This window comes from Zalophus californianus, chromosome 2 (genome assembly GCF_009762305.2).
Source record: "Zalophus californianus isolate mZalCal1 chromosome 2, mZalCal1.pri.v2, whole genome shotgun sequence".
Lineage (NCBI taxonomy): Eukaryota > Metazoa > Chordata > Mammalia > Carnivora > Otariidae > Zalophus > Zalophus californianus.
This window is the reverse complement of record NC_045596.1, coordinates 143,277,336-143,302,918: the sequence shown is the minus strand read 5'-3', so window position 1 is coordinate 143,302,918 and position 25,583 is coordinate 143,277,336. Positions and strand designations below refer to the sequence as shown.

The 25,583-nt window shown below is 40.6% G+C and overlaps 1 protein-coding gene across 3 annotated transcripts in view; it reads left to right on the top strand.

Moving 5' to 3' along the window:
- The window catches only part of SH3RF1 (SH3 domain containing ring finger 1), a 179,540-nt gene extending 156,662 nt beyond the window's left edge, over nt 1-22,878 (top strand). For 2 of the 3 annotated variants that reach the window (XM_027598818.2, XM_027598816.2), the window contains exons 9-12: nt 677-936; nt 1,849-2,210; nt 11,266-11,606; nt 20,482-22,878. In XM_027598818.2, coding sequence (XP_027454619.1) covers nt 677-936; nt 1,849-2,210; nt 11,266-11,606; nt 20,482-20,650 — 1,132 coding nt within the window. In that variant the 3' untranslated portion in view covers nt 20,651-22,878. Of the gene's footprint in view, nt 1-676; nt 937-1,848; nt 2,211-2,605; nt 2,810-11,265; nt 11,607-20,481 lie in introns of those variants that run through there. The other variant, XM_027598819.2, reaches the window with a different exon arrangement.
- The last annotated feature ends 2,705 nt before the right edge of the window (nt 22,879-25,583 follow it).

The following is a 25,583-nucleotide window of genomic DNA, read 5'->3' as shown; positions in this document are numbered from 1 at the left end:
TTACATGGTAAAAATAACACATTTTGTCATCAAGGACCATAGAAGGAAGAAATTCACATGAAACAATAAAATCATAAGGTCTTAAGCCTAAAACTTAGGCAAGGCTTCTTGAAAAGATTTGTGCTGGACCTTGAAACATACGTGAGATTAAGACAGATCAAGAGAGGCCAAAGAGAATATTCCAAGAGTGTGTGTGTATGTGTATGTGCACATGCATACACGTACACAGGTCCTTGTGTGATGCAGACCTGGAGGCAAGCAGGGAGAAGGGCAAAAAACATGAGCAAAGCTATGAAAAAGGAGCAAAACTGCTAATGTTATCATTAGCAGCAATAACAAACAAATCAACTTCTTTGATGGCTGAAGCAGAAGAATCCAGGGCCTTAAAGACAGTGGAGGTGTTAAGCCTTGATATGGAAAGCTGAACCCAGTAACCGCGACATGGGCAAAATACGACATGTAATTTTCTGTGACTCACAATATATTTCCAGACCTTTCTCTCCCTCAGGGCCATCTTTACTTTGAATTTGTGATTGTTACATTTTGTAAAAGTAATTCCATTCATTCTTTAAAATGTTCTGTCTCAAAGCCCTGAGTCATTTTTCTTGCCTTTAATTGTTCTCTCCCCCGTTTTGCTGATGGATTGGGCTTTCTGTCTCTGTTTCTGTGTTGGCAGGACTGTGACAAATGCTTCCCAAGCTAAAGTCCCTATGTCTACTGCTGGTCAGACAAGTCGAGGGGTGACTATGGTCAGTCCTTCCACTGCAGGAGGGCCTGCCCAGAAGCTCCAGGGAAATGGTATGGCCGGGAGTCCCAGTGTTGTCCCCACAGCCGTGGTGTCAGCAGCTCACATCCAGACTAGTCCTCAGGCTAAGGTCTTGTTGCACATGACCGGGCAGATGACAGTCAACCAGGCCCGCAATGCTGTGAGGACAGGTAAGGAGGAGACCAGACTGGAAAGTACCCGGAAAGGGGTGCTTGCCTAATACCAGCTCTTCTATAACAGATGTTGAGAAAAACAGATGTCGTGTTACAGTAATGAAGAACATTAGGAAATAAAGCAGGCACAGTCTAGTCAGTGGTACTTCACATCTGCTTATTTTGGCTAAGCCTGCCCCGCACATTAATTCAAGCCTGATCTACAGATCGAAAGTCTGAAAGAAATTAGGCTGATCCTAAGAATGTCAATAGGACTTGAAAACATGACTTCTGCAGTCAAGACTGTAGGAGCTCATATCTCACTGCCGTTAGCCGCGTGACCACGACATCATACTCCGCTAACCAGTGTGCTGATTATTTCTGGTGAACTTAGTCTCAAGTCTATTTTAAACCTACTGGGATCTTAAGTAACTTGCTTCTTTCTGTAGCATTGAAAACCTACCCAAGGGTCTTGGGTAACAGTGTGGGGTAAACTTGTAAATTCTATCATAAAAACCAAAAGAAGGAAAATGGTTAGAAAAGGGAGAAAAATTTTGATTGATTGATTGATTGAAAAGAGAATCATTTTAAAAAGGACTGGAGGCCAACCTAATCTGACACTCTAGATACCATCAAAGACAGGCTGTGTCCATAAATCTATGGAAAGACCTTCTCTCTAACTGAACAGCCTGGGGTTATAGCTAAGTTTCCAAGCTCTCCACAGACTAAAGAGCTGATCTGGAAGGAAAACAGTGTCTAGGGACCCAGCTAAGATTAAGTGCTTTTAAACCAGCATACATCCATTATTTATTGTAAAAATTCAATAGCAGCCTTTCATTATGGGCTGAGGTAGGGAAATGACTCATGTTTTGGTGAGTAGCATTTATCAGAAAGGCCAATTTTGCTGTTTTCTCTCCTGTCATCTACTAGTTGCAGCACATAACCAAGAACGCCCTACAGCAGCGGTGACACCCATCCAGGTACAGAATGCCGCCTGCCTGGGCCCTGCATCTGTGGGCCTGCCCCATCATCCCTTGGCCTCCCCACAACTTCCACCTCCAATGGCAGGCCCTGCCACCCACGTGGCTGCCGTTAATATGGGTCGAGTCAGTGCCCCTCTGGCGTGTGCTGCAGCTGCTTCACTGACCTCTTCAAGCATCACCACCGCCTCTCTGGAGACCGAGCCCGGTGGCCGGGCAGTGACCATTCTTCCTGGACTCCCCACCTCTCCTGACAGTGCTTCATTGGCCTGTGGGAACAGTTCTGCAACCAAGCCAGACAAGGATATTAAAGTAAGACCAACGTCCTGTTCCTCTGCTTATGCTGTGTCCCATCCTTTCTAACTAATGAAAGGACTCGTTGTTCAACAGTCCTTCAAATGCTTACCATGTGTGAGTCACCATGCCAGGTGCTCGATTCATGATTCCCTGCATTGAGACACCCACTAGTTGCCAGGCCTTGTACTGTATGTTTAGGGAGACCACGGTGAATAAGACTTAGTCACTTCTCATGCAGCTTACATCTCATGGAAGAATTTCCTTTCCCCTTTTGTTACTCATTCTTTCATCATTGTGCTGTCCTTAAGTCTTCCTATTCAGTCAGTTCTACAAAAAAATATATATTTAATATACAAAAGGGTTGAAATTGTTGATCAGAAGTGTTAATTGTGGGTTTATTTTTTCTACAGCATATTGGATTATAATCAGCATGGATGGTTTTCCTCCTGACTTGAAATATGGGTGAAAAATTATTTTCTACATTCATAGATCTTTAAAAAAAATCTCTCATTTGGGGCTGAATTTCAAAGAAAAAATAAATGGAAAGCTGTGTTTGAAAGACTTACCTATGGTTGGGTTTGGAGACAGGTGGTTGGAGGCAAGGGAAATTGATGGTGAGTAACTGTGAACAAAAATCGAAGAGTGATAATAAAGTCTGGATAATTGTATTACAATCAAATGTAGTAGCAACCTGAGGAAAATCCTGTATTTTCCTCAGTATTTTGTGCATTTTCTCCTAAAGTTCTAGCCCAGTTCTGGGAAGCTTTAGGGTAATCATAAACTCTTAGCCACCTGGTTCAGTGGTAATGTATGTCGCTCTATTTAAATGGTTAGGTAAGCCTATAAATAGGGGTTTATAAGGAAATAAACTTTACAGCCTACTAAAAAGTTAATATTTAATTGTTGGGTTAACCTTAGCGTTTGTGAAAAGGATTGGTATCTGTTCAGTGCTTATAATTAACTACATTAAACTTGTACTCAAGCTGACATGTTCAACTTTGTCAGGATCTTTAAAGAATTGTTTTGTAGTTCAGAATTTAAGGTTTCAGGACAGTGAGTCACTGAGAACAGGGACTCTTCAGCTCTTGCCCTCCGAGGAAAGAACTCATTGAATCACAAGCTTGAAAGGGACCTGTGCCAGAGAGAATAATGGCTCCCCAGAGATGTCCACATCTTAAGCCCTGAAAGGAGAATATGCTTCCTTACATGGCAAAAGGGATTTTATAAAGGTCTTGAGATGAGGGGATAATTCTACCTTATCTGGGTGGGCCCCATATAATCACATGGATCTTCCTGAAAGGGAGGCAGGAGGATTGGGTCCAGAGGAGATGTGACATTAGAAGTAGAGATCAGAGTGATTCAAGGAGGAAGCCACAAGCCAAGAAATGCAAGCAGCTTCTTCTAGAATCTGGAAGAGGCAAGGAAACAGATTCTTCCCTAGGGCTTCTGTAAGGGATGTAGCCCTGCTGACACCTTAATTTTAGGACCTGATTTTTACCACGAAGTTTGTGATAATTTGTTACAGCAGCAACTAATACAGCACCTAACAGGTTATCCTGTTGAGTCCCCATCCTTGACAGATGGTCACTGGCCTCTGTTTGGACCCCCTCATTGACCATGATTGCCCTAGCTCCAGTGTGTCCCATGCCATTTTCTTTATTTGAGGGGCTACATAGGAATTGTTGATCTTCTTTCTATATGATGCCTTGACTTATTTCAGAATTATCTTCTTTTTTAAGGCTATACTCCTGAAGTTTTTGTCACTACTACTTGTGTCACAGATTATAAATTTTCCTTCCTAAATCCCCTACCTCATTGAATGTTCCAGATCCACCAGGGAGACTTCTCCTGGTTAATATAAAATCAATAATTTCATGATTAACATGACTGGAGTGTCATTTAGTCTACATTCCTCCATCAGGTCTACAAGGATGTCATGGGAGAACTTATCAGATGCCTGTCAAAATCCAGATGTCTTTTACATTCCCATCCAAACTATTCCCCAGTCCCCCATCATTTTAGCTGTTACTCATGTTAGCCAAGTGTCTCCTAGAGGAGTCTCCTCCTCAGACTCTCATTTCCTTTCATTTACTACATCGTTCTAGAATTTTCCAGACAGTCTGCAAAGTGCATTGTTGTCTTCTTTTTGAAAATTAGGATTACACATGCCCTTCTTGCCCTGAACCTGAACCTGATCTCAGGTTCACCAGGATTTGTCAAAGATTATTTGGTTGCATTTTAGCTGTTAATTTTCTGTGTATGCTGAGGTGAATTCATCCTGGCAAGTAATTATTGGATCTCTAAATCCCAATCTCTTCACCCATTTCCCTCTTATCAAGGTTTGTTCATTCTTTCTAGTCTGAAGATTATCCTTCCCTTTCTTTGTATCTTCTGAGAACCACCATCCATCTCAAACAGGAGGTCTGTATCTTTCCTGTTCTTCGCATTTCAAACATAACTTTAAGGCTAACCATCCCCCCCCCGCCTTTTTTTTCAAGTTTAAGCTGTTATGGGCCATGATACGTTCTTTCTTATGGTCCCTTCTCTTGATCTTTTTGTACTGAGTCCTTTAAAAATTTAAGCCCATTAGGCCACTCTCTGGGGTATCACATTACTGCCTTTAGATGCCTCCACATTTTCATCTGCTCAGATAATTTGCAGTTGTATGGTTAGAATTACGTTCTGGAGAGCCCTCCCATTCCTCTTGAAGTATCTTTCCTTTTGAGTTTCAGGTCATGCATATATTTTTTTTGAACTTTTAAAATCAGTTCTTTTAAACTTCAGAGTTCAAATCTGAGTATAGCCAACTTCTCTTTGAGTGCTTACTTCGAAGTTTTCAATATTTCTGCTTCACCAGCTGAAACTTTCCACCTCCTACTGGTCTCTACCATTCCCCCAGTTGATCAGAATTAGATCCAAAGTGAGATTAAATTATCAACCATTCAAGGAAAAAGTACATCAGAGATTCTAAGTGTATAGAGACCGTAGTTTAGTTGAGACTTACAGCCGATATCTAGGTATTTGACAATCTCCTTGTTATCTCTATCTGCTTTCATTATTTTGTGATCAGCATCATCCATTTACTTAAATTCTTTAGATAGTGTGTGGTGTGTCCTCCAAATGATAGCTTGTCAATTGCCCTGTCCTTTTCTCTATGCATAAATGCCCGCAGTGAGCTACCACTGGTGTTCCATAGAGACCTACAACTTTTTGATGTGCACACAGGACTATTGCAGCTCCTCGCCTAACTAAGCTATGCCTTTTGAACAATATTTTATTTGGAAGTCTTATCTCAAATGTGTTTTTGTCCTTCACTTAAAAAAACAAAACCGTTTTTGTCCCTGTAGCTAATTTTGTCTGATAACTCCGTTCTGTGGTTTGATAAGTAAGCATCTGAAACTCTTCAGTATATTTCCAAACATTATCTCAGTTATTTCTTGTTTGAAATCCTGGGCCTTTCTGCCATTGTTATTCTTCTTTCTATGGGATCCTTCGCATCTTCTACAGTTATCAGTTTAATAGCTTTATCTGGACATTTTTCTAACTGCATGTTCAGTTTAAAGGCTTCTTTATTTGATCAGCTAGTCTCCAGGCAGATGAGTTTCCCAATCCTTATGAGATACTCCTATGTGTGTGTTGTGCATGTTTTATTGTGTTTTCTTATTAAATAGACATTTATTTAGAAGTGAGAGAAAAATCTAAATATCCAAATAGAAAACCTAAATATGATCCAAGATTTCAAAGACAGCCATTAATACTATGGTGTGTATCTACTTTTTTCCCCTCATATACCAAAATACAGTAAATATTATTTTGGTATGTTATGCTTTTATCCAGAAAATAAAGTCTTTTTTTCCAGCACCAATTATGTAATTGACTGTTCTTATATTCTCTAAGTTTTATTAGAAGACAAACTGATACATATTAAAAATTTAAGAGTTTATTTGAGGAAAAACGTATTCAAATCAGGCAGTGCCAAACTGGAAGTGCTTAGGAGCGCTCCACCAACAGGAGCCAGGGTTAAGAATTATGTAGAGGACAAATCAAAGCAGAGCAGGGAGGTTATTTGATTGGCTATAGTTTAAGTGGTTGCCTTATTTGGGAAAGCCCAGTTGCTGTTTGTGACTGGTTATCCTTAGGTTTTGATTTCTTAACCTAAAAGTGTTTACAGATTTAGGTTTTGGTTTGCTAACGGAGGCTGCTAGGACATTAAAATCACCTCAGTCCTAATAGCCTCTAACTGAATCTCTAATGGTTTAATTAATTTAACAGTTTAACCCTCACACAGAGAAAGAAAAGAAACCATCTCTGAGGCCCCACTTTACTTCATGTGCTTCCATTTTCTTCCCCTACCTTCATGGTGTAAGTCTTCTCTGACATTGTCATTTATTCCCATATCAATCAGCAGTAGGTGTTGGTTCTCCTGCCTCTGCCATATTCTAGATTTGTTCCTAAAAGATAACATTTCTAAAAGTGGCCCACAAAAGGTCAACCTTTTAGTGCCTCAGATGTCCCATCCCCAAAGTCCTAGTGACTCCCTCACTGAAGGAGCCATGGGTCTTCTTCAAACAGTCTGCTGTTTGAGGACCTTTGCTCTTAATTCTTCGTTTTCTTAAGCAGAGGGCTCATCTAGTTTTTAAATACCCATTTTCAGGGTGCCTGGTTCAGTCAGTAGAGCATACGACTCTTGATCTTGGGGTTGTAAGTTGGTGTAGAGATTACTTAAAAATAAAATTTTTAAAAAGTAAATACCCGTTTTCTTCTGTTCTGAATATTTGTCCCAGAGTTCCTGCTGATCACTTTCTTTGCTAATATGATTTTCCTCCTCCCAGTTCTTATTTCGCTGTCAAAAGCAAGTTGGTGGGCGCCTGGGTGGCTCAGATGGTTAAGCGTCTGCCTTCGGCTCAGGTCATGATCCCAGGGTCCTGGGATCGAGTCCCGCATCGGGCTCCCTGCTCAGCGGGGAGCCTGCTTCTCCCTCTGCTTCTCTCTCTCTCTCTCCGTCTCTCATGAATAAATAAATAAAATCTTTAAAAAAAAAAAAAAAAAGCAAGTTGGTCTGTGAGCTTCACCACTTCATTCCATGTTAAGTGATCAGAGTCCCATTCCTGCCCCTGACAACAGCTGGGATCCGGGTCTGGACAGTGCAGATGTGCACACAGTTCCATACAGTGACCCTTATAATGTGCAGCCCTCAGGCGAACATGCCTGTTCTTTTCGCTCCATTGAGTAGATGTGCTTCTAGAGATGTTGCCTGTGCTGAACTCTCAGAAAAGCAAAGGCTAGGTTCAAGTCCCATTTCCACCCCTTACTAGCAGTGTGATTTTAGGCAACCTTAGAGAGGTGTAGGCAATGAGAATAATACTGGTTCCTGTCACATCAGCTGGGTGTTAGGAATAAATGTGGAAATCCTTATAAAAGCATTTAACAAGATTCTTGAACCTAGTGGTGTTTAATCATCTCTAGAATTTCACATGGCCTTTCCCTCTCTCTTTGCACTTCTTTAAAAAGGCCTTTTCGGAGCCTCCCATCTCAGATAACACCCCCGATCAATCACTCTCCCCTTACCCTGCTTTATTTTTCTGCAGAGCGCCTGTTTTACAGCAGTGTTAATGTCTCTGCTAGAGAATGTGAACTCCTTGTTGTGTTGTGTTGTTCACTATTGTATTCTCAGAGCCTAGCACATTGTTGGTTCACATTCAACACTCAGTAAATATTTGTTAAAGGAATGAGTGATTATTATTAGACAATCATGTGAATTAAGCTTTTGAGATCCCTTATAGTGACTGATTTTTGGGAATATGACTGTGTAGATTTTTGATGACAATAGCCCGGAAGACTTATTTATATCTTGCTACTTTCTTTGTACGTCTGAGGGCAAGGAGAGGAATAAAGAAGACTCAGGGGGTAGAATGTGGTTAACTTTATGAGTTCCTCAAATGAAATTTATTTTTGCTTGGGAAGGAGAACTTGAGGTTTCCCATATTATACTCATCCTCTGTGATATGACTAATAGAAAGTTATTTAGGTGATGCTCAGAAATTATTTTTATATGTAAAAATTACTCTCTCTCATCATCTGGTAATTATTTTCTGACCCAAATAGCTCTTTTTTGTATGAGGTGTGGGTTTTAAATCATCAGATCTTCTAAAGAGAAAATTATGAGTATAAAAACATTATTCCATTTAGGAATAATTTCTTGGAAAACCCACAGGAGAATTGTTAAGGTTCATGTTAAAAGATAATGTCCCTTTTTCATGCATGCTAACACTACATTTAAAAAATTGCTTTGCTGAAGTGTAGTCTTTATTAATTCATCTATAGTTTTCATTTCTGCTGTTGGATTTTGAAAAAAACAAAGGTGCCCTTAGATGATAAGTGTCTCTGTTTGCAAAATTATCTCTCCAGTGGCACACTGTTCTGCTAATGTAGAAAACATCAGAATGTGATATCAAAAGCACAGTTCTGTGGAACTAGGGCAGCATCTTTTCCATGTTAGCACCCCCACCCCGTACCCCCACACCCTGCCACAACACCTAATCCTCTGCCTTCTGCTCCGTGGGTAGTCGGCATCAGCTGATGATGATAACACATCCCTTAGAAGTCATTAAAGCAAGCTGTATTTAATGTGCTTAATCATTTTAGATGAACCAAGTCATCCTTCTTCTTAATCACTTTAGAGGCTGTTCCCTGAGCTCCATTCAGTTAACTGAATTTTTCTGAGTGCCCAGAACTGAGCTTTTAAGAAACATCTGTAGCTGTGGCTTGCTGAGATTGTAATTTATCACTGGACTTGATGTTCTCAGTGGATCTGTCAGGGTCCAGGGATTAGAGCGTGCTTTCTTACATCATGGCAGGAATAGCTGGAAGTTGTGGCCGACTGCCCCCCCCCCACAGAAATGTAGATGTTATTCTTTCTCAGTTCATTTGTCTGCTCTCCAGACCTCAGGCTCCCTTAAAGAAGTGTGGCAGCAGCTTTGGCAGGCGTTTGGTCAGCCCATTTCTTTGGCCATTGTATAAAGGGAAATCTTTATCTCCACGGGATTTAGGAATTACAAAATGTCCTTAGTCCCTTAGCGCTGGGACTAGCTCAGTCTTTCCCTTCCTCCCACCTGTCTCCTCTTTCAGGCTTGGCCTCTCAGCTCAGTAGGTGCAGCTCTGCACTAGGCACTGGGTGGATGAGATATAGGCACTCAAGCAGGTAGTCCAAGTGTACAGGGTCCTTTAGTGGAATGTATTAATAGCCCCTTAGAAAATGAGAAGTTAAAGGAATGAAGCAAAAGCCTGAAAGGTGAGTTAGGGCCAGGCCCTGAAGAAAAATGCAGAAGAATCTTCCTCAGGCTAGGATGGGGAGAAGGGGGTGGGGATCAATTGATTGGTTCTGCTCATCTGCAGCCTGAGTTGAGCTGTACAGAAATGAATTCAGTGCTCCCCACCATCCTTCCCTATCCTCTGTTCCTAACCCATGGCTTAGTTCGTACTGTGAACAGTATTCGGTAAATGGGGCCTGCAGTTTCCTGGGATGCTTTTTCCCTGGAACGCTTTTTCATCATCTGGTTAAATCATTACTTTTTGTCTCTTCTTTTTTCTGCCATTCTGTCTCTAATGGAACTGTGTTATTATGGATTCAGACCGTTTTCCCCAAGGGATTTTTACTGAGTATGAACTAACTCATATTCGCAAGAACAATTCCTCAGTGTTCTGTCTTTGGGTAGGCCCCTCATAATTCTATTTCCCTTTTAGTGGACCTTAATGATTCTAGTTTGAGTTTGTCTATAGAGTTTTCTAAAGAATTATTTCTCTATGAAATGTTTTATTTTCAAGCAGTGTTTCCATTCAGAGGACTTTATGATATGTCATTGACATCTTAGTAAATGATGTAAAATGATGATTATTTTCTATGCTTGATGACACAGGTTTTGGAAATGAAGAAAAGTCAGCTCTAGATCTGGTTTTCCTAGCAGAGCAAAAAATGAAAGTGTCAAAACAGACAAAGATTCAAGAGATGGTTTTCGTGGAGTAGGATTGCTGGAGAAAAAATTCTTTTCTACATTTGCCTGCAAAGCGACATATAAATGTTTTTGATTATACTGAAGCTTTATATAAAATCTTGTGGAGTTTTGGCTTTCTAATCCAAGAGATTCTTGCACAATAGAAATGGTTTGACTCCTGTCATTATTGGCTTACTAAATTTCCTCAAGGTGGTGACATGTGAGAACTGTTTTAGTCCTTAACCCTGATCAAGACATCACTACCTGTAAATGATAAGAATCAAGTCTGGGTGGCTCAGTCCTTAGGCGTCTGCCTTCGGCTCAGGTCCATGATCCCAGAGTCCTGGGATCAAGCCCTACATCCGGCTCTCTGCTCCGTGGGGAGCCTGCTTCTGCCTCTGCCTGCCACTCCCACTGCTTGTGCACTCTCGCGCTCTCTCTCTCTCTCTCTCTCTCTCTGACAAATGAATAAATAAAATCTTTTTTAAAAAAAGCTAAAAAAATAGAATCAAGTCTGTGGATGGAGAGTAAAACGCTATAATGTTTAATTCAGCATGTAAGAATTAGGGGTAAGATAGTCATAATTTCAAGAAATTAAGTCCATAATCAGAAATTTCCATTTTGTCCTAAAATGTCTACTTGTGCCTTCACCAAGCCTGATATGGGACTTGGTGAGTTTTTGTTTTACTTCTTTTTTATCTGTTTATTCTACCTCAGCAGAAGATAGTGATGAACGTTGAGTGTCCAAAACAAGCAAAAACAGGCAGGCAGAAAGGGAGAAGAAAGTGAGACAAAAGGTTGGGTTAACATCATACAGGATTTGGGAGCTAGATCACAAATAACCAAATATCCACAGAAATAAATTGTAAAAGATCAAACCCGGGGCTCCTGGCTGCCTCAGTGGGTAGAGCATGGCACCGTTGATCTCTGGGTTGTGAATTACAGCCCTATGTTGGGTGTAGAGATACTTAAAAATCTTAAAAAAAAAAAAAACCAGAAATCAAAACTGTAACACCCTATCACAATTACAATAACAACAGTACCTTCTGTCTCCAGTTAATGTACTTTTTTTTTTCTAGAAAGAAAAAAAGAGTTTGTTGAAGTTGCTTTCTGGCGCCTCCACCAAACGTAAGCCCCGAGCCTCTCCTCCAGCCTCACCCACCCTGGAAGTGGAGCTTGGTGGCGGCGAGTTGCCTCTGCAGGGAGCAGTGGGTCCTGAGCCGCCGCTAGGGGGCGCCCACGGCAGGGCCGGCTCCTGCCCCACAGACGGGGACGGCCCGGCAGCGGCTGTGGCCCAGGAAGCTCTTCATCGGAAGACCGGCTCTCTGGACTCGACCGTTCCCATCGCTCCGCCGCCTCGACAGCCATGTTCCTCCCTGGGCCCTGCCATGAATGAGTCTAGGCCTGTGGTTTGTGAGAGGTGAGTTCACCGTTGTTCCCGGAGAAAATGAAGAAATGCCTAGAAAGCTTTATGCTGGAGTATTTGTTCTGACATTGGGATACTTTTCCACAACCCCCTAAATGTTTTTAACTGAATTTGTAGTAACCGTCAAGCCCTGGCTTTCTTTTACCATTTGCTGTGTTTCTTCCATGGGTTAGGCCTCCAGCCCTCTTTGTGTTTGTTTTCTCCAGACAACCACTCCAGAATTGTATCCAGATGAAACTTGTTAATCCCTGGAACTTGGTTCACATCTTCCTTCTTCTTGCTGCTCTTCCATTGCCCGCAGCTGCTCCCTCGGTTTATCCTTTGCCTTTTTTATTAAACGTTGACATCATTACCTGCTAGTTGTCCAGGAGATTCTGCCAACTAAAGATAATTCTCTTTTTATTCTTCCTGAGCTAGGAGAGTGTGGCTCGCTTCTCAGAGACCTGACTCCTCTCCTGGCACAGTGACTTACTTGGTTCGGTTCCGCTTGGAACTTGGAGCCCTGTTTTAGTGATTCTGGCCTTGAGTAATGATTACAGATGGGAGGAGATCTGTTTGATACAACCAGTGGGGTTCTAGGAGTTACACTGGGAAAAACTATATATGTAGTAAGACAAATATCTGCTAGGATCACATGAATTTAAAAAGCACTGTTGGTGGGCCGGGAAAACATCATGAAGTACACTAAGAATAGTGGACACTTTATACATAATGCATAAATAAACATTTATTTTTAAAAGTGCCATCTGTTTTGTTTCTGTAAGATTTATTCCCTTTGTACCTGCATTTTATAAATAAAGCAAATTTCTAATTTGTGGAGGTGTTGCATTGTGGGTAGCATTATCAGTTACTGATTTGAAGTCTGACTATAAAATCTCATACTTTTTTTTTTTTTTTTTTTTAAAGATTTTATTTATTTATTTGAGAGAGAGAGAATGAGAGATAGAGAGCACGAGAGGGAAGAGGGTCAGAGGGAGGAGCAGACTCCCTGCCGAGCAGGGAGCCCGATGTGGGACTCGATCCCGGGACTCCAGGATCATGACCTGAGCCGAAGGCAGTCGCTTAACCAACTGAGCCACCCAGGCGCCCTAAAATCTCATACTTTAAAAAGACTTAACCTCAAGTCTGTATCTCAGATGAACATTTGTGCCCACCAAAATTTGAGGCCTTCATTTGTATAATTGGGGGGCATACCTTTTTACCAAAAAATAAACTGGAAAAGAATAAACTTCAAACAACCTACATGCACCAAGTACAAAGTACACAGTTTATTATATATTTTCATAGTTTGGTGAAATAATTTTCCGTAGTTCTAATCCTTATAGAACCAATTTTGAAATGAGACATTACCTTAAAAAGTGTTCCTCCTCCACAAATAAAATCATTCTATCTTTCCCCTCATCTACTGTGCTCCTCATAAAGCTTTGAAATTTTGTCCTGCATTCACTTAATCTTTTATTCTGAGAGTCAACCTTTTTTCCTGCAGTATTACTCCACTTTCCAGGGATAGGGCCTTCTGTCCCTGGAGTTAGTCCAGGGACTTGTTTACTTTCTTTTGGTCACAAAGGCTCCTTCTTTCCTTCCCACCCCCAGGCATTGATCTGCAGTTTTTCCTTCGTGCCCTGAGTCTCTCTCCTCTTTTCCCTGTCATTTGTGGTGTTTGTGTGACTGTTCTGAGTGATAGTTCATTTTGACCAGCCTCTCCCTAGGCACTGGCTCTGGCACTGCTGCCTCCCTCCCCCATTATGCATTCCTTTTCAGTTGCCAGATGTCCTCAATCTCTGTGGCTTCTGCATTCCAGCCCTTTCCTCTTAGAGGAGCTCATTTCTAACAGCAGGCTCCTGCTGTTCAGTGCATCTGAAAAGGAGAAATCGCTAATGCAGACAGGTGATGGTGGTTCAGGGAGCAGGAGGATGCATATCAGATAGGGAACATGGAGAATTTAATGACGGAACAGATGGGCATGGGCACTCTGGAATGTTCTGGCAGGTTTTTCAAATAACCATTTCAGTTTTTACAAGTGGAAAGGGGGTCTTTGGAGAAGATTTCTGCTTGAGTTTATATTTTTATAATCCATATGTTCAATGGAATATTAAATATAATAGCCAGCCTGACCAACCTTTCACAGTCCCTTTGCCTTCATACAGTGATGATGATAGTATTTATTTAACTTGTATTCTTAGGTCTGCCTGACTATAAAAACAATAGGGGAAATGTGTGGAAACAAGTAATATAGGAAAACAACTTAAAACCCACTGGGAATGAAATTTTTTGGTTAGTAGAAAGCTACCAAGTATATCATTTAGGGATTATCTGTTTTGATATTTCAAAATTTTTAACACAATAAAAAGTACTTATTGCTAAAAATGAAGGGAAGAATAACTTTCACGTCAGTATGATTCCGAAAGTATTTCAGGATCTTAGATTCCTTGATTCATAATGTAAATATCAACAGCTCCTGCTCTGGCAAAGTGCAGAAACCTTGGATTCTTCTGGTAGAATTTTTACTGATAGAATTTCATAGAGGTAGTTCTCATTATATACTGTTGGTACAGTATGAGATAGGATTCCCCCACAGATTATAATGAGAGCAAGCATAAAATTTCCCCTCAAACCATGACTCTGTCCCATAAATCTAAAGTAAAAGAATGTGAGTAGGACAGCCAGTGCCTTCAATGGAAAGAAGCATTCACGTGACATAAAGACTTAAGCAATCTCACAGTAAGGATGAACCTTGAGGTGTGTTGACAGGTCTTGGTGTCAGCGGAGACAATTCTCTGAGGAACAAAAGGATCCTTTTGTGTTTGTTAGAGAGGCTGAGGAAAACAAGCAAGCAGTGCTCTATCCTGGAGGCAGAAGATGTATAACTAATGACAGCAGAAATAATAGAACAGGTATCTTAGGCACTATTTTAGGTAATGAAGAAAAAATAATTAGGATATAGCAAAGAGAAAATAGAAACAAAATATTTCAGAAGGGATGGCAATAAAAGAAAGTATATGTGACAGGCTTTTCTTTTTTTTTTTTTTTTCCTCCTGAAAAAGAATAGATAAGGGCTTAAGGAGACACAGCACATCATCTCTGTATGTATTTTAAAGCTTAGGAATTAAACTGATAGCCACATACCTATAAACCCATCTCCTAAATTGGAAAAGAACCTATGATCTTTGATCAGGGATTAAACTAGAATACTTGGAAACACACAAATTGGATAGAGATAGATTTACAGAAAGTCAGTCGGGTTTAACCAGCATGATTAATTTGAGTTAGTGACAATGAACCCACTGGGTGAAGCAATGGATATAATTTACTTGGACTTCAAGCAAAGCTACAAAGCGGGTTAATATGGTTTTGCCAGTGAAATACTTAATTGGATATTAGATTGCTGTAGCAACTGGCAGAAAGCAGTGCAGGTTACTTACCCAAACCAGGGTGATGGGCAGAGTGCCTCCCAGAGCCACAAGGGGTCCAATTTAGGCTGTACCAGGAGAGATTAGAAACAACAACAAAAATGTATGAATTACAGAGACTGCAAGAGAGGCCAGAAAAATAAAGGAAATAGAAAATTTATACAAATAAAAGATTGCAAGTGCTCATTTAGGTGGAAGACTGCACATCATAGCACAAGCCAGGAAGATTGGCAGTGGGGTATCAGTGGAGCTTCTTTGTATAGCAAACCTGTTTCTTGAATTCCACCCTGGTAACTGTCACAAAAGCCAGCAAGAGGCAGAAGCCCATTCAGGGCTAAGACTGTGAGCCATGCTGTATACCTCATACATATTTGTCCTATTGTGTGTGGCTTATTTCACTTAGCATAGTGTTCTCAAGGTTCTTCCATGTTTTAGTGTTTATCAAATTACAGTCCTTTTTAGGGAACTTTGCACCTTTTAAAAAATAGTTTTACTATACATCGTGCCTTCTCTTTTGTCATTCAACATGCTCATTAAGAATTATCACAGGGGCACCTGGGTGGTTCAGTTGTCTAAGTGTCTGACTCTTGATTTCGGCTCAGGTCACGATCTCTGGGTCATGAGATCGAGCCCTGCATTGGGCTCCACACTGAGCATGGAGTCTGCTTAAGATTCTCTCTCTCCCTCTCCTTCTGCCCCTCGCCATTTATGTTCTCTCTCTCTCTCTCAAAAAAAAAAAGGCATTATCATTAACTATGGTAAGTGGTATGAGGCATTTAAAGTGAATTTACCATCCTCTCACCCCTCAAGCAGCTTCGGGTCTGAGAAAATAAATGAGACAGGGATGCAGGGATGCAGATGGTAACGATGCAATATACACTGCACTAAGTGCCATAAGAAATGTACATGAGGACTCTGGGATCTGAGCAAGCATGAAATTACTTCCAGCCATGGGGCTAGAGAAGATTTTGCAGGGGCAAATTGGAGCCAGGCTGTGGGAAGCTGATCAGGTGTGGATGGGCAGAGGCGTCATCACAGGGAGTTCCAGTGGAAGGAACCACATGAGCCAAGGAGTGGAGAGGTAAAAGCCATATATGGTGGGCACATTCAGGTTTAGAGGCGTGTTGGGTACCTTCATGGAGATCATTGTAGGTATAGATAGAAAGAGAGATGGAGGTCAGATCATTGAGGGCTTTACATACCAGGCTGAGGATTAACCTTATTCACAGGCATTGGAAGCCAGTAGTGATTTTTCAGCAATAGATAACTACAAGTAGAGTTGTGGGGCGCCTGGGTGGCTCAGTCGGTTAAGCGTCTGCCTTTGGCTCAGGTCATGATCCCGGAGTCCTGGGATCGAGCCCCACGTCAGGCTCCCTGCTCCTACTCTTTCTCTCTCTCTCGTTTGCTCACTCTCTCTTTCTCTCAAGTAAATAAGTAAAATCTTTAAAAAAAAAAAAAAACCTGCAAGTACAGTTGCCAGTTAAAAGTCTGTCAGTTCTGTGTAGACATGGAATAGGGGCAGAAGAGATGGAGGCAGGGAGGAGAGGTACATTCTTTGACCAGGTGGAAGATCATGAGTTTGTCCACCAGGATGGTGGCAGCGACAGTGACGAGGAGTAGATGTGTACAGATTTTGAAAGTGGGATTAGCAGGTCCCATGGGAGGTTATGGGAGCAGGGTCTTCAACTCCTGAGGTTCAGGACTTCCCCAAAGCCCCCCTACTCAAATAAAGACAAGCATAATCCAAATGAGGCAGAGGGTGGAGGAACAGATGTGAAGGACCTCTGCAGCTGCACCTTACATCTGTCTCTTGGTCTGTAAACATTCTACTTTCCATGCCTGAGATAGTTGGCCAGTTGTGCCCAGAATTTGGCCTTAAGAGTCTTATGTTAGAAATCTGTGTGCAAACTACCTCACAAGGCTCAAGGCCAGGATCAGAGCTGGAAGATTTCTAAGTGGAGTCTGTTACCTCTGCACCTGGTAGTCTTCATACAATCAGGACTGTGTCACAGTTTCCATTATGCACATGGTTTCTCGTGTGCATAATAAACCTCCCCCCCCAGAGGTTTATAACTTAGCAATGAAAATTTGCTCCCACTGGGAACTTGGCAGGAAGATTATGTTCTTAGCCCAGCAGCAGCTCTAGTTCAAAAAAATTTTTGACAAAATTGGTTTAGTGCATTTTATAAAATGCAAATATTAATCTAATTCACTTCAAGTTTTTCGAGAACTATTTTTGTTCCATTTCACTTTTAAGGCAGCTCACAGAGAACCGATGGGGAATACATTTCATGAGAGATCTACTCTGAATGCGATTTGAGTCACTTGTATGCTTCTTTCCAGACTTAAAAAGCTTTGCTCAAATTTTAACTTGCCCCAAATGGCAACTTGTTACATTGCTTTTTACATGAATTTTTAGCATGTTGGCATCATACTTGAGAAATCTTTTCATCTGGATCCCTTCCTTCAGAGATAAGTCTATAATGAAATTATTTGTCCCACTTTTAAAGATAGCAGAGAGGGAATTCCAAAACCTAACTTTATCATTCTCAAGTGTCAAGTCTCATTATCAGGCAGTTCTTTAGGCTGTGGCCTGAGTCTGTTTCTTGGGTGTAGAGATGGCCAGTGACTTCCTGGCCCACCCTTCACCCCCTCGAAGCACCAGACCCCTGCCTGCTTTTGCCTAAGCCATATGATCCCAGTGGGAGCTAGAATTTGGGAGCATAAACTCTGTAACAGACACCATACTAAGAACATCACACTTATAATCTTACTCCATTACATGACAGTACGTTTGAGTTACAGCATTCTCTTTCTACAGATAAGCTGAGACTGAGAGAGCAGAGCAAATTAGCCCAAAGTTAAGCTACTCCAAATGATCTTTAAAGCTATAGCAACCCCTAGCCCAGAGCTTCACACACAGTGCCTTTGCGCACAGTGCCATGCCTCCTCCCGCAGTTCATGCTTGATTGGAACCCTGAACCTTGTGGGTTCAACATGTTAATCCATGTTTGAATTAACTGAAACTTTCTTAGAAATAGTAAGTCAACCTCCATGCTATACCTTTGCTTCAGACCTTGGAGGATAATTTGGTTCATGTGCCCAAAGTAGCTCAGGAACTGTTTGGGCAGTCACTTGACTTTTGTAGAGATGCCTTTTCTTTTTTTTTTTTTTTTTTAGAGTAATAGTCTGGGGGTCTTGCTATGATCCTTCTTATTTTTTTTTTTTTTAAAGATTTTATTTATTTATTCATGAGAGAGAGAGAGAGAGAGAAGCAGAGGGAGAAGCAGGCTCCCAAGGAGCAGGGAGCCCGATGCGGGACTCGATCCCAGGACCCTGGGATCATGACCTGAGCTGAAGGCAGACGCTTAACCATCTGAGCCACCCAGGCGCCCTTGCTATGATCCTTCTTAATGAGAGTCGTTTCAGGTTTTTATGAGATGGAGATTGGTGAAGCTAGCAATCTTCTGAAAGGACTGGGCTCTAATGGGTTTCATAGTTTAGGGGCAGTTCTATAGAATTTGTTATGACTATCATTATTTAAGCCATATTATTCTTTACTTATAGTCAAGAGTGGATCCTGTGAGGCTACAAACTTATTTTCTGACTTTAGGAGCCAAACGAAAATAGAAACTCAAAATCACCTTTATGACTGAATACTGCATAACAGCAAATGGAGAAGGATGTATGTTCACATTTTTTAATTAACTATTGCCATGTGACAAATTACCCCTAAAATTGAGTGGCTTAAAACAACAATAAACATTTGTACCCCACAGCCTCTGTGGGTTGGGAACTTGGGAGTGGCTTATCTGGATGGTTCCAGCTTAGGGTATTTCCTGAGGTTGCAGTCCATCTAGATATCAGCCTCAGCTGTAGTCATCTAAATGCTTGACCAGGGCTGGGGGACTCTTTTTCAAGTGACTCCTTCACATCCCTATTGGCTAGTTAGTTGGCTTTTAGAAAGAGACCTCAGTTAGGGGCTCTTGGGTGGCTCAGTCAGCTGAGCATCCAACTCTTGGTTTTGGCTCAGGTTGTGAATTCACAGTTGTGGATCCATGATCAGCGGGAAGTTTGCTTCAGATTCTCTCTCCCTCTCCCTCTGCCCCTCCATCTCTCTCTCTCTCTCAAAATAAATAAAATCAAAGGAAGAGAGAGGGAGGGAGAAAGAAAGGAAGGAAGGAAGGAAAGAAAAGAAAAGAGAAGAAATAAAAGAGACCTATTACCCACCATGTGATCCTCTCCATAGGGATCTAGTTTTTTCACAGCACTGCAGCTAATTTTCCCCAGAGTGCATGATCCAAGAGAAACTAATGTAGAAGCCACAATGCCTTTAATGATCTAGCCTCAGAAATCACACACTTTCACAGTATTTTATTGGTCACACATATCATCCCTGTGCATTGTGGGAGGAGATCACACAAGAGTATGAATACCAGGAGGCAACGGTCACTGGGGCCATCTTTGAGATTGGCTACTATACACCACCTTTTCCCCCCTTTGGTTAGGAAAAGCAAGAGAGGAGTAAAGGAGAGCAGTAGTGCTGGAAAAAATAGAAAAATAAAAGGATATGGGGCACAAAACCTCAATCTGTCTTCCATGGCTGTTAATCATAATTTTGTAGAAGGAGACTAAGGAGAAAGGAAGAGGAGAGATAGATAGTATTAAACCAGCAAGGCTTCTGGGGGTTTTAAGTGATAATTATACCTTTTCCCACTAATATCAGTTGAAAACCAATAGAGAAAGAGACACAGTTACCAGACTAATGAAGATCAGAATGTCAACCTCATTACTGGTGGTGTTGGATTGAATTTGTGGCTATGGTCCTCCCCTCCCTGTCTAGACCTTAAGACAGCCTGCCCGAGGGAGAATTTGGGTATATAAGGCAGATGAACTTCCTTAGAATTGCTGCCTCATCCATATCAAGCCCCAACGTAAGGGACACAGAGAGACAGACTTCCAGACCCACCTCTAGAAGGCAGGCCTGACCCCTGACCATTCCATGCTTCCAGTGTGGAAGCAGAGGCAGAGCAGAACCCACTCAGCCTGGAGGCAGGTAGTTCAGAGACAACTGAACCCACCTATTCAACTGCTTCTCCTAGTCTCACCAATCAAATAAATTCACTCCTTTCTTCTTGGAGAAGATGGAAGGACAGGGAATTTCCTGCTAGGAAATTGAATAAAATTTTCGCTACGGGAGGGCACAAGAATAGCTTTCCCTGTAAAGGTCACTCAAACCAGTCTGGGTCATGGATAGCGAGCTGTTAAACATCCAAACTCTATTAAAACCTAGTCTCTACAAAACAGAAAATAGTTGTATTTGGAGTTGTTTTACAAATGTTAGAAACAAACATGTTACTTCTTATTCTGTTTATGTTTAAAGCTGTTTTAGACCAGTAGTACACTTTTTTTTTTTTTACTACTTTGAGTAACTTTAAGTATATCTTTTTTTTTTCTAGGCACAGGGTGGTAGTTTCCTATCCTCCTCAGAGTGAGGCAGAACTTGAACTGAAAGAAGGAGATATTGTGTTTGTTCATAAAAAGCGAGAAGATGGCTGGTTCAAAGGCACATTACAACGTAATGGGAAAACTGGCCTTTTCCCAGGAAGCTTTGTGGAAAACATCTGAGGAGACTAACACTGAGAAGGCTGAAAGTCACATCACACAACAAAATAGCACAAAGCAATTTAATGGAAAGAGCACATTTGTGGACTTCCAGATGGTCAGGAGATGAGCAAAGGATTGGTGTGCGACCCCAGTGCCCCCAGCACGGTTAGGCCAGCCAACAGCGTGAAGAAGGCGTGTGTGTGTGTGTGTGTGTGTGTGTGTGTGTGTGTCCTGTCACTCTGGATTCTGATGTGTAAGGTGTGCCTTGTACTGTCTGATTTACTATACAGAAAACCCTTTTTTAAAAAGATATATAGCAAAAATGGACGATTGTTTACAAGGCTTAACTAATTTATTTGCTTTTTTAAACTTGAATTTTTCTCGTAATAGATAAATTCTTTGGATTTTGATTTTAAGAAATTATTTATGAAATGATAGCTAAGGAGAAGCTGGATTATCTCCTGTTGAGAGCAAGAGATTCTTTTTGACATAGAATGAGCCCCCCCCCAACCTGTGTTACTTTTTTGCTTCTTTAAGCCAGAAATGCCAGTTCTCTAATTTGGTTTTCCTCTTCGGGAAACCAAAACATATAACTGAATCAGAATCAATAAAGGCCTGGGGTAGGGAGATAGAAACTTGAGAGAAAAGAAGTTAGCGACTCCCTGTCTTTCTGGTTTGGTCAGGAATCACCCTTAAGACCTAGTCCTCAATATAATTTTGTGGGTTTTTAATTCCCTAGAATGAAGTCAGTGAAGTGATAAGGAAAAATAAAGCACAACCCTTGAACAAAAATGTATTCAGAAATATATTTAGTTTTATAACAGAAGGAGCTCAATTCATTGGTTGGAAATTGGGAAAATTGAAGTTGTACTCCTGAGAATGGCTATGAAATGTAATCGCCCATTTTTACCCCAAGTGATCTGCATGCCCAGGACACAGTAAAACATTTGTGAGATTGTGGTGGTAAGTGATGCCCTCGTGCTTAAGTCAAAGGCTATAAGAAACACTGTGAAAAGTTTACATTCATCCATTGTGATTCTTTTCCCACCATCTTGCATGTGTTACTGGATTCCCACCGTAATATAGACTGCATGGTGTGTATATTTCATTGCAATTTCCTGTTGAGGTTAGTTTGGGCTCAGAAGTGACCAGTGCAGGAGGTGTAAAATAAACAATGTTCTTTTCGCTTCTGACCAAGGTCTCTGGGTGTACTCCCTCCCTCCCTGGCTAAGGCATCCATCAGCCGTTATACAAGTCATTAGTGAAAATGTTCCTTTCTGTCCTCCCAGCTGACTGATATAAAGGATGAGCCAGGAGACTGCTCCTGTGACAGTTCCCTTGAGGCTCTGGGAGGCCTTACACCAGTGAAAGTGCCCACACCTTACAATTGCGGCAGGATCCAGCTGTGCCCATCTTTTTATATCCATTCTTTGATGTCATTGACCTCTTCTCCCCATTACATCCTGGTGCCACGCAGTTGTGGGTCTGGGTAGTCCTAAAAGCAAAAGGAGGGAAGACAGCCTGGTAGTGAATGAAATTGTTGCTACAGTTTTCTTGTGGAAAAAAAAAAAAAAAAAACTTTTTCATTTTTTACTCTAAGAATTACAACTGGGAAATAGAAACGTGAACTGAAGAGTCTTCTTGCAATAGCAAGAGGTTTCATGGTCTTAAAAAGATATTATGTGGTTGAAAATGAAATCATTCCTAAATTAACCTTTTTTTTTTTTATAAAACACTGTACATTATGTTCCTGTGTGTTGAATTTTTAAAAAAATACTTTACTTGGATATTCATGTAATATATATAAAGGTTTGGTGAAATGAACTTTAGTTAGAAAAAAAGCTGACATCAGCTTTCATCTGTGTAAGTTGACACCAATGTGTCATAATATTCTTTATTTTGGGAAATTAGTGTATTTTATAAAAATTTTAAAAAGTAAAAAGACTACTACAGCTTAAGATAATTTTTTACCTGTCTTTTCTCCATATTTCAAGCTATGTGATTGAAGTACCTCTGTTAATAGTTTCCTGCTATGAAGTTGGTTAAAATTTCATCTGTTAATAGATCACTTAGATAATATAATGTATGGGTTTTCTATTGGTTTTTTGGAGACAGTAGATGGAGATTTTGTAACAAGGACTTGTTACACAGCGATATGGCAATGATAAAATTGCAATTTATCATTCCTTTTCGTGTTAATAATTTAAAGACTGGAGAAAAGGTTCAAGATTAAAATTTGATGTTCAGTCGTTATGTGTCCCTTGTGTTAATTATTAAAATTTTTCTTTTTTCTTTTTTTTAACCTGAGACACATTTGATGTAATTTCTACTTTATAAAAATTCTTTGCATATACCTCAAACAGAAGATGTCTGCAGTAATCAATTTAGTGGTTACGATACACTTTTACCTCTCCAAGTAACAAACCTTTGGTCAGTTCCCCAAGAAGCTTAAAGTCTTCTTAAAAGAGCCTGTGGAGTTTTATCACTTCTGCTTCCCTTTCCCCCTTCATGGCAACTAAAATGTCTGGTGGCCACTAGAAGTTGTTTCTTAGCCATAGGAAGAAGTACTAGACCTATAACCCAACTGTATGATAACCAGTAGGTCTCAGCAAAGCGTGGGAACATCATCTTTAGACTATGATTTTATTCTTTCATGGAATGCCAACAAGTTGTAACATTAGAATTCAAGTTTGGAAAATGCTTTTAATAGATGTTAGGCTAAGTTGTTGAGTGTATCCATATGAAATTTTTTAAAAATTTGAACCAATTATGTCCTTATCGAGGTAGCATCCTATTGAAATTATTCCTTTCCAAGAGAAAGAATTTGCCAAGCTACCACAGTAATGGAGAGGATATTTACAAAAGAGATTGGCCAATATCCAGGCTTAGCAAGGCCTTGCCCTTCACTAACTCCTGTGAACTGCAGACTACAATGGGATATGCTCTGGTATATATGGATATATCTAATGGGACTTTGCTCTGTTCTGGGAATAATTATCATCAGAGACAATAAGAAGCTACTGGAGTGGTAATCAGCCAATATGAACTGTGATAGTTTTAAAATACTCTCTCTGATTTACAAATGAAGGTTTCTTTTATTTATTTTGTGTTTCTTATTAATAACTTTCTGGCTTGGCTTGTTTCAGTTTCCATTTTGGAACCACCACCTTGGTCTCACTTGGCAAATTTTTACTGCACTGCCAATGATCCAGACATCCAATAATCATGTTGAAGGGACCTGTAATTCACATTAATCTTTGAGCCATCATTCAATACTGTTATTATATGGCAACACTAATTTAGTGATACCGTTAAGTCTCCAAAGACAACAGAACTATCCCTATTGGTAATCAGTGAGCCAGATGTCACTGCTATTGCTTCCAACTTAAATAAGAAATTTGGTTCCAGAAGGCTTTGACCTTGAGTTGAATATTTCAAGGTCTTAATCCTTGTAAAAGTACTAGAAAAAAAATGACAGATTTCAGAGTGAGAAGGCCTTCCTAAATATGACTCAAAAATCAGAAGCCATAAAAAAGAAAACACTGATACCTTCAACTACAGAAAAAGTATCTCCATGACAAAACACCATAATCAAAGTCAAAAGAAAACAATAGGGAAAAAGGTATTTAACTCCTGTAGCAAAGAGAATCTCCTTTATATATAAAGAGCTCCCACAAATCAATAAGAATAAAAGCCCAAAAGTAAAATTGACCAAGGATTTGTGACAGAAACTGCCAATTGCCTCCCAATATTCATTTTCAAATTCTCCCTTTTTAACTGATATCTGGATCCAGTTTTTCTCGGATGCAGCCATGTTACTAAGTTGTTGAAATACAAGCTAAAGTGTTAAAGGAGACTTCTGGTGAGTTTTCTTAAAAGGGTATACACCCTTTAGCCATTTTGCTTTTCCTTCTTCCAGCTACAATGTAGACTTGATGACTGGTACTCTAGCAACTGTTGAACCGTAAGATGACTTTCAAGAGGGAAGTCACATTTTAATGTGGTAGAGGAGAAAAAAAGGAGCTTGAGACCCTGATACACCTGTGGCCTTCATGCCAGCCCAAACTACTCATCTTTAGAGATGATTTATGTGAGAGTAAGTCCCCTGAGTGTAAGCCACTGCAGGCTGATCTTACCATAACCGACCTGATACCAATATAAACTGACAGTTCAGGGGTGCCTGTTTGGCTCAGTCAAGAGAGTATGTGGCTCCTGATCTCGGGTCCCATGGTGGGCATAGAGCTTACTTTAAAAATAAATAAAAGGGGCACCTGGGTGGCTCAGTTGTTAAGCGTCTGCCTTCGGCTCAGGTCGTGATCCCAGGGTCCTGGGATCAAGCCCTGCATCAGGCTCCCTGCTCCACGGGAAGCCTGCTGCTTCCTCTCCCACTCCCCCTGCTTGTGTTCCCTCTCTCATTGTGTCTCTGTCAAATAAATAAAATCTTTAAAAAATAAATAAATAAAAATAAAAAAGGAACGCCTGGGTGGCTCAGTCTGTTAAGCATCCAACTTGATTTCAGCTCAGGTCATGATCTTGGGGTTGTGAGATCGAGCCCTGTGTCATGCTCCACGCTTAGTGGGGAGTCTGCTGGAGATTCTCTCCCTCTCCCCATCCCTCCCCCTGCTATCTCTCTAAAAATAAATGAATGGTTTATCGAAAGAAATTCAAATATATTAAAAGATGTTCTACTTCTTTCCTAATGTAGATGCACATTAACAGTGAAATGTTTCATCTGTAAAATTGGAAACTTTAAAAACTTACATATCACTGTGTTGGCAAAGTGAGGAACACTTAATATTTTGCTAATGAGAATGTAATTTGATAAAATATCTAGGGAGAGCTATCTAGAATATATCAAAATTTCAAATGCATTTACCCATTCTACTTCTAAGAATTTGTCTTCCAGGTATATCTATTTATCAAGTGTAAAACAACAGTACCATATTCATTGCAG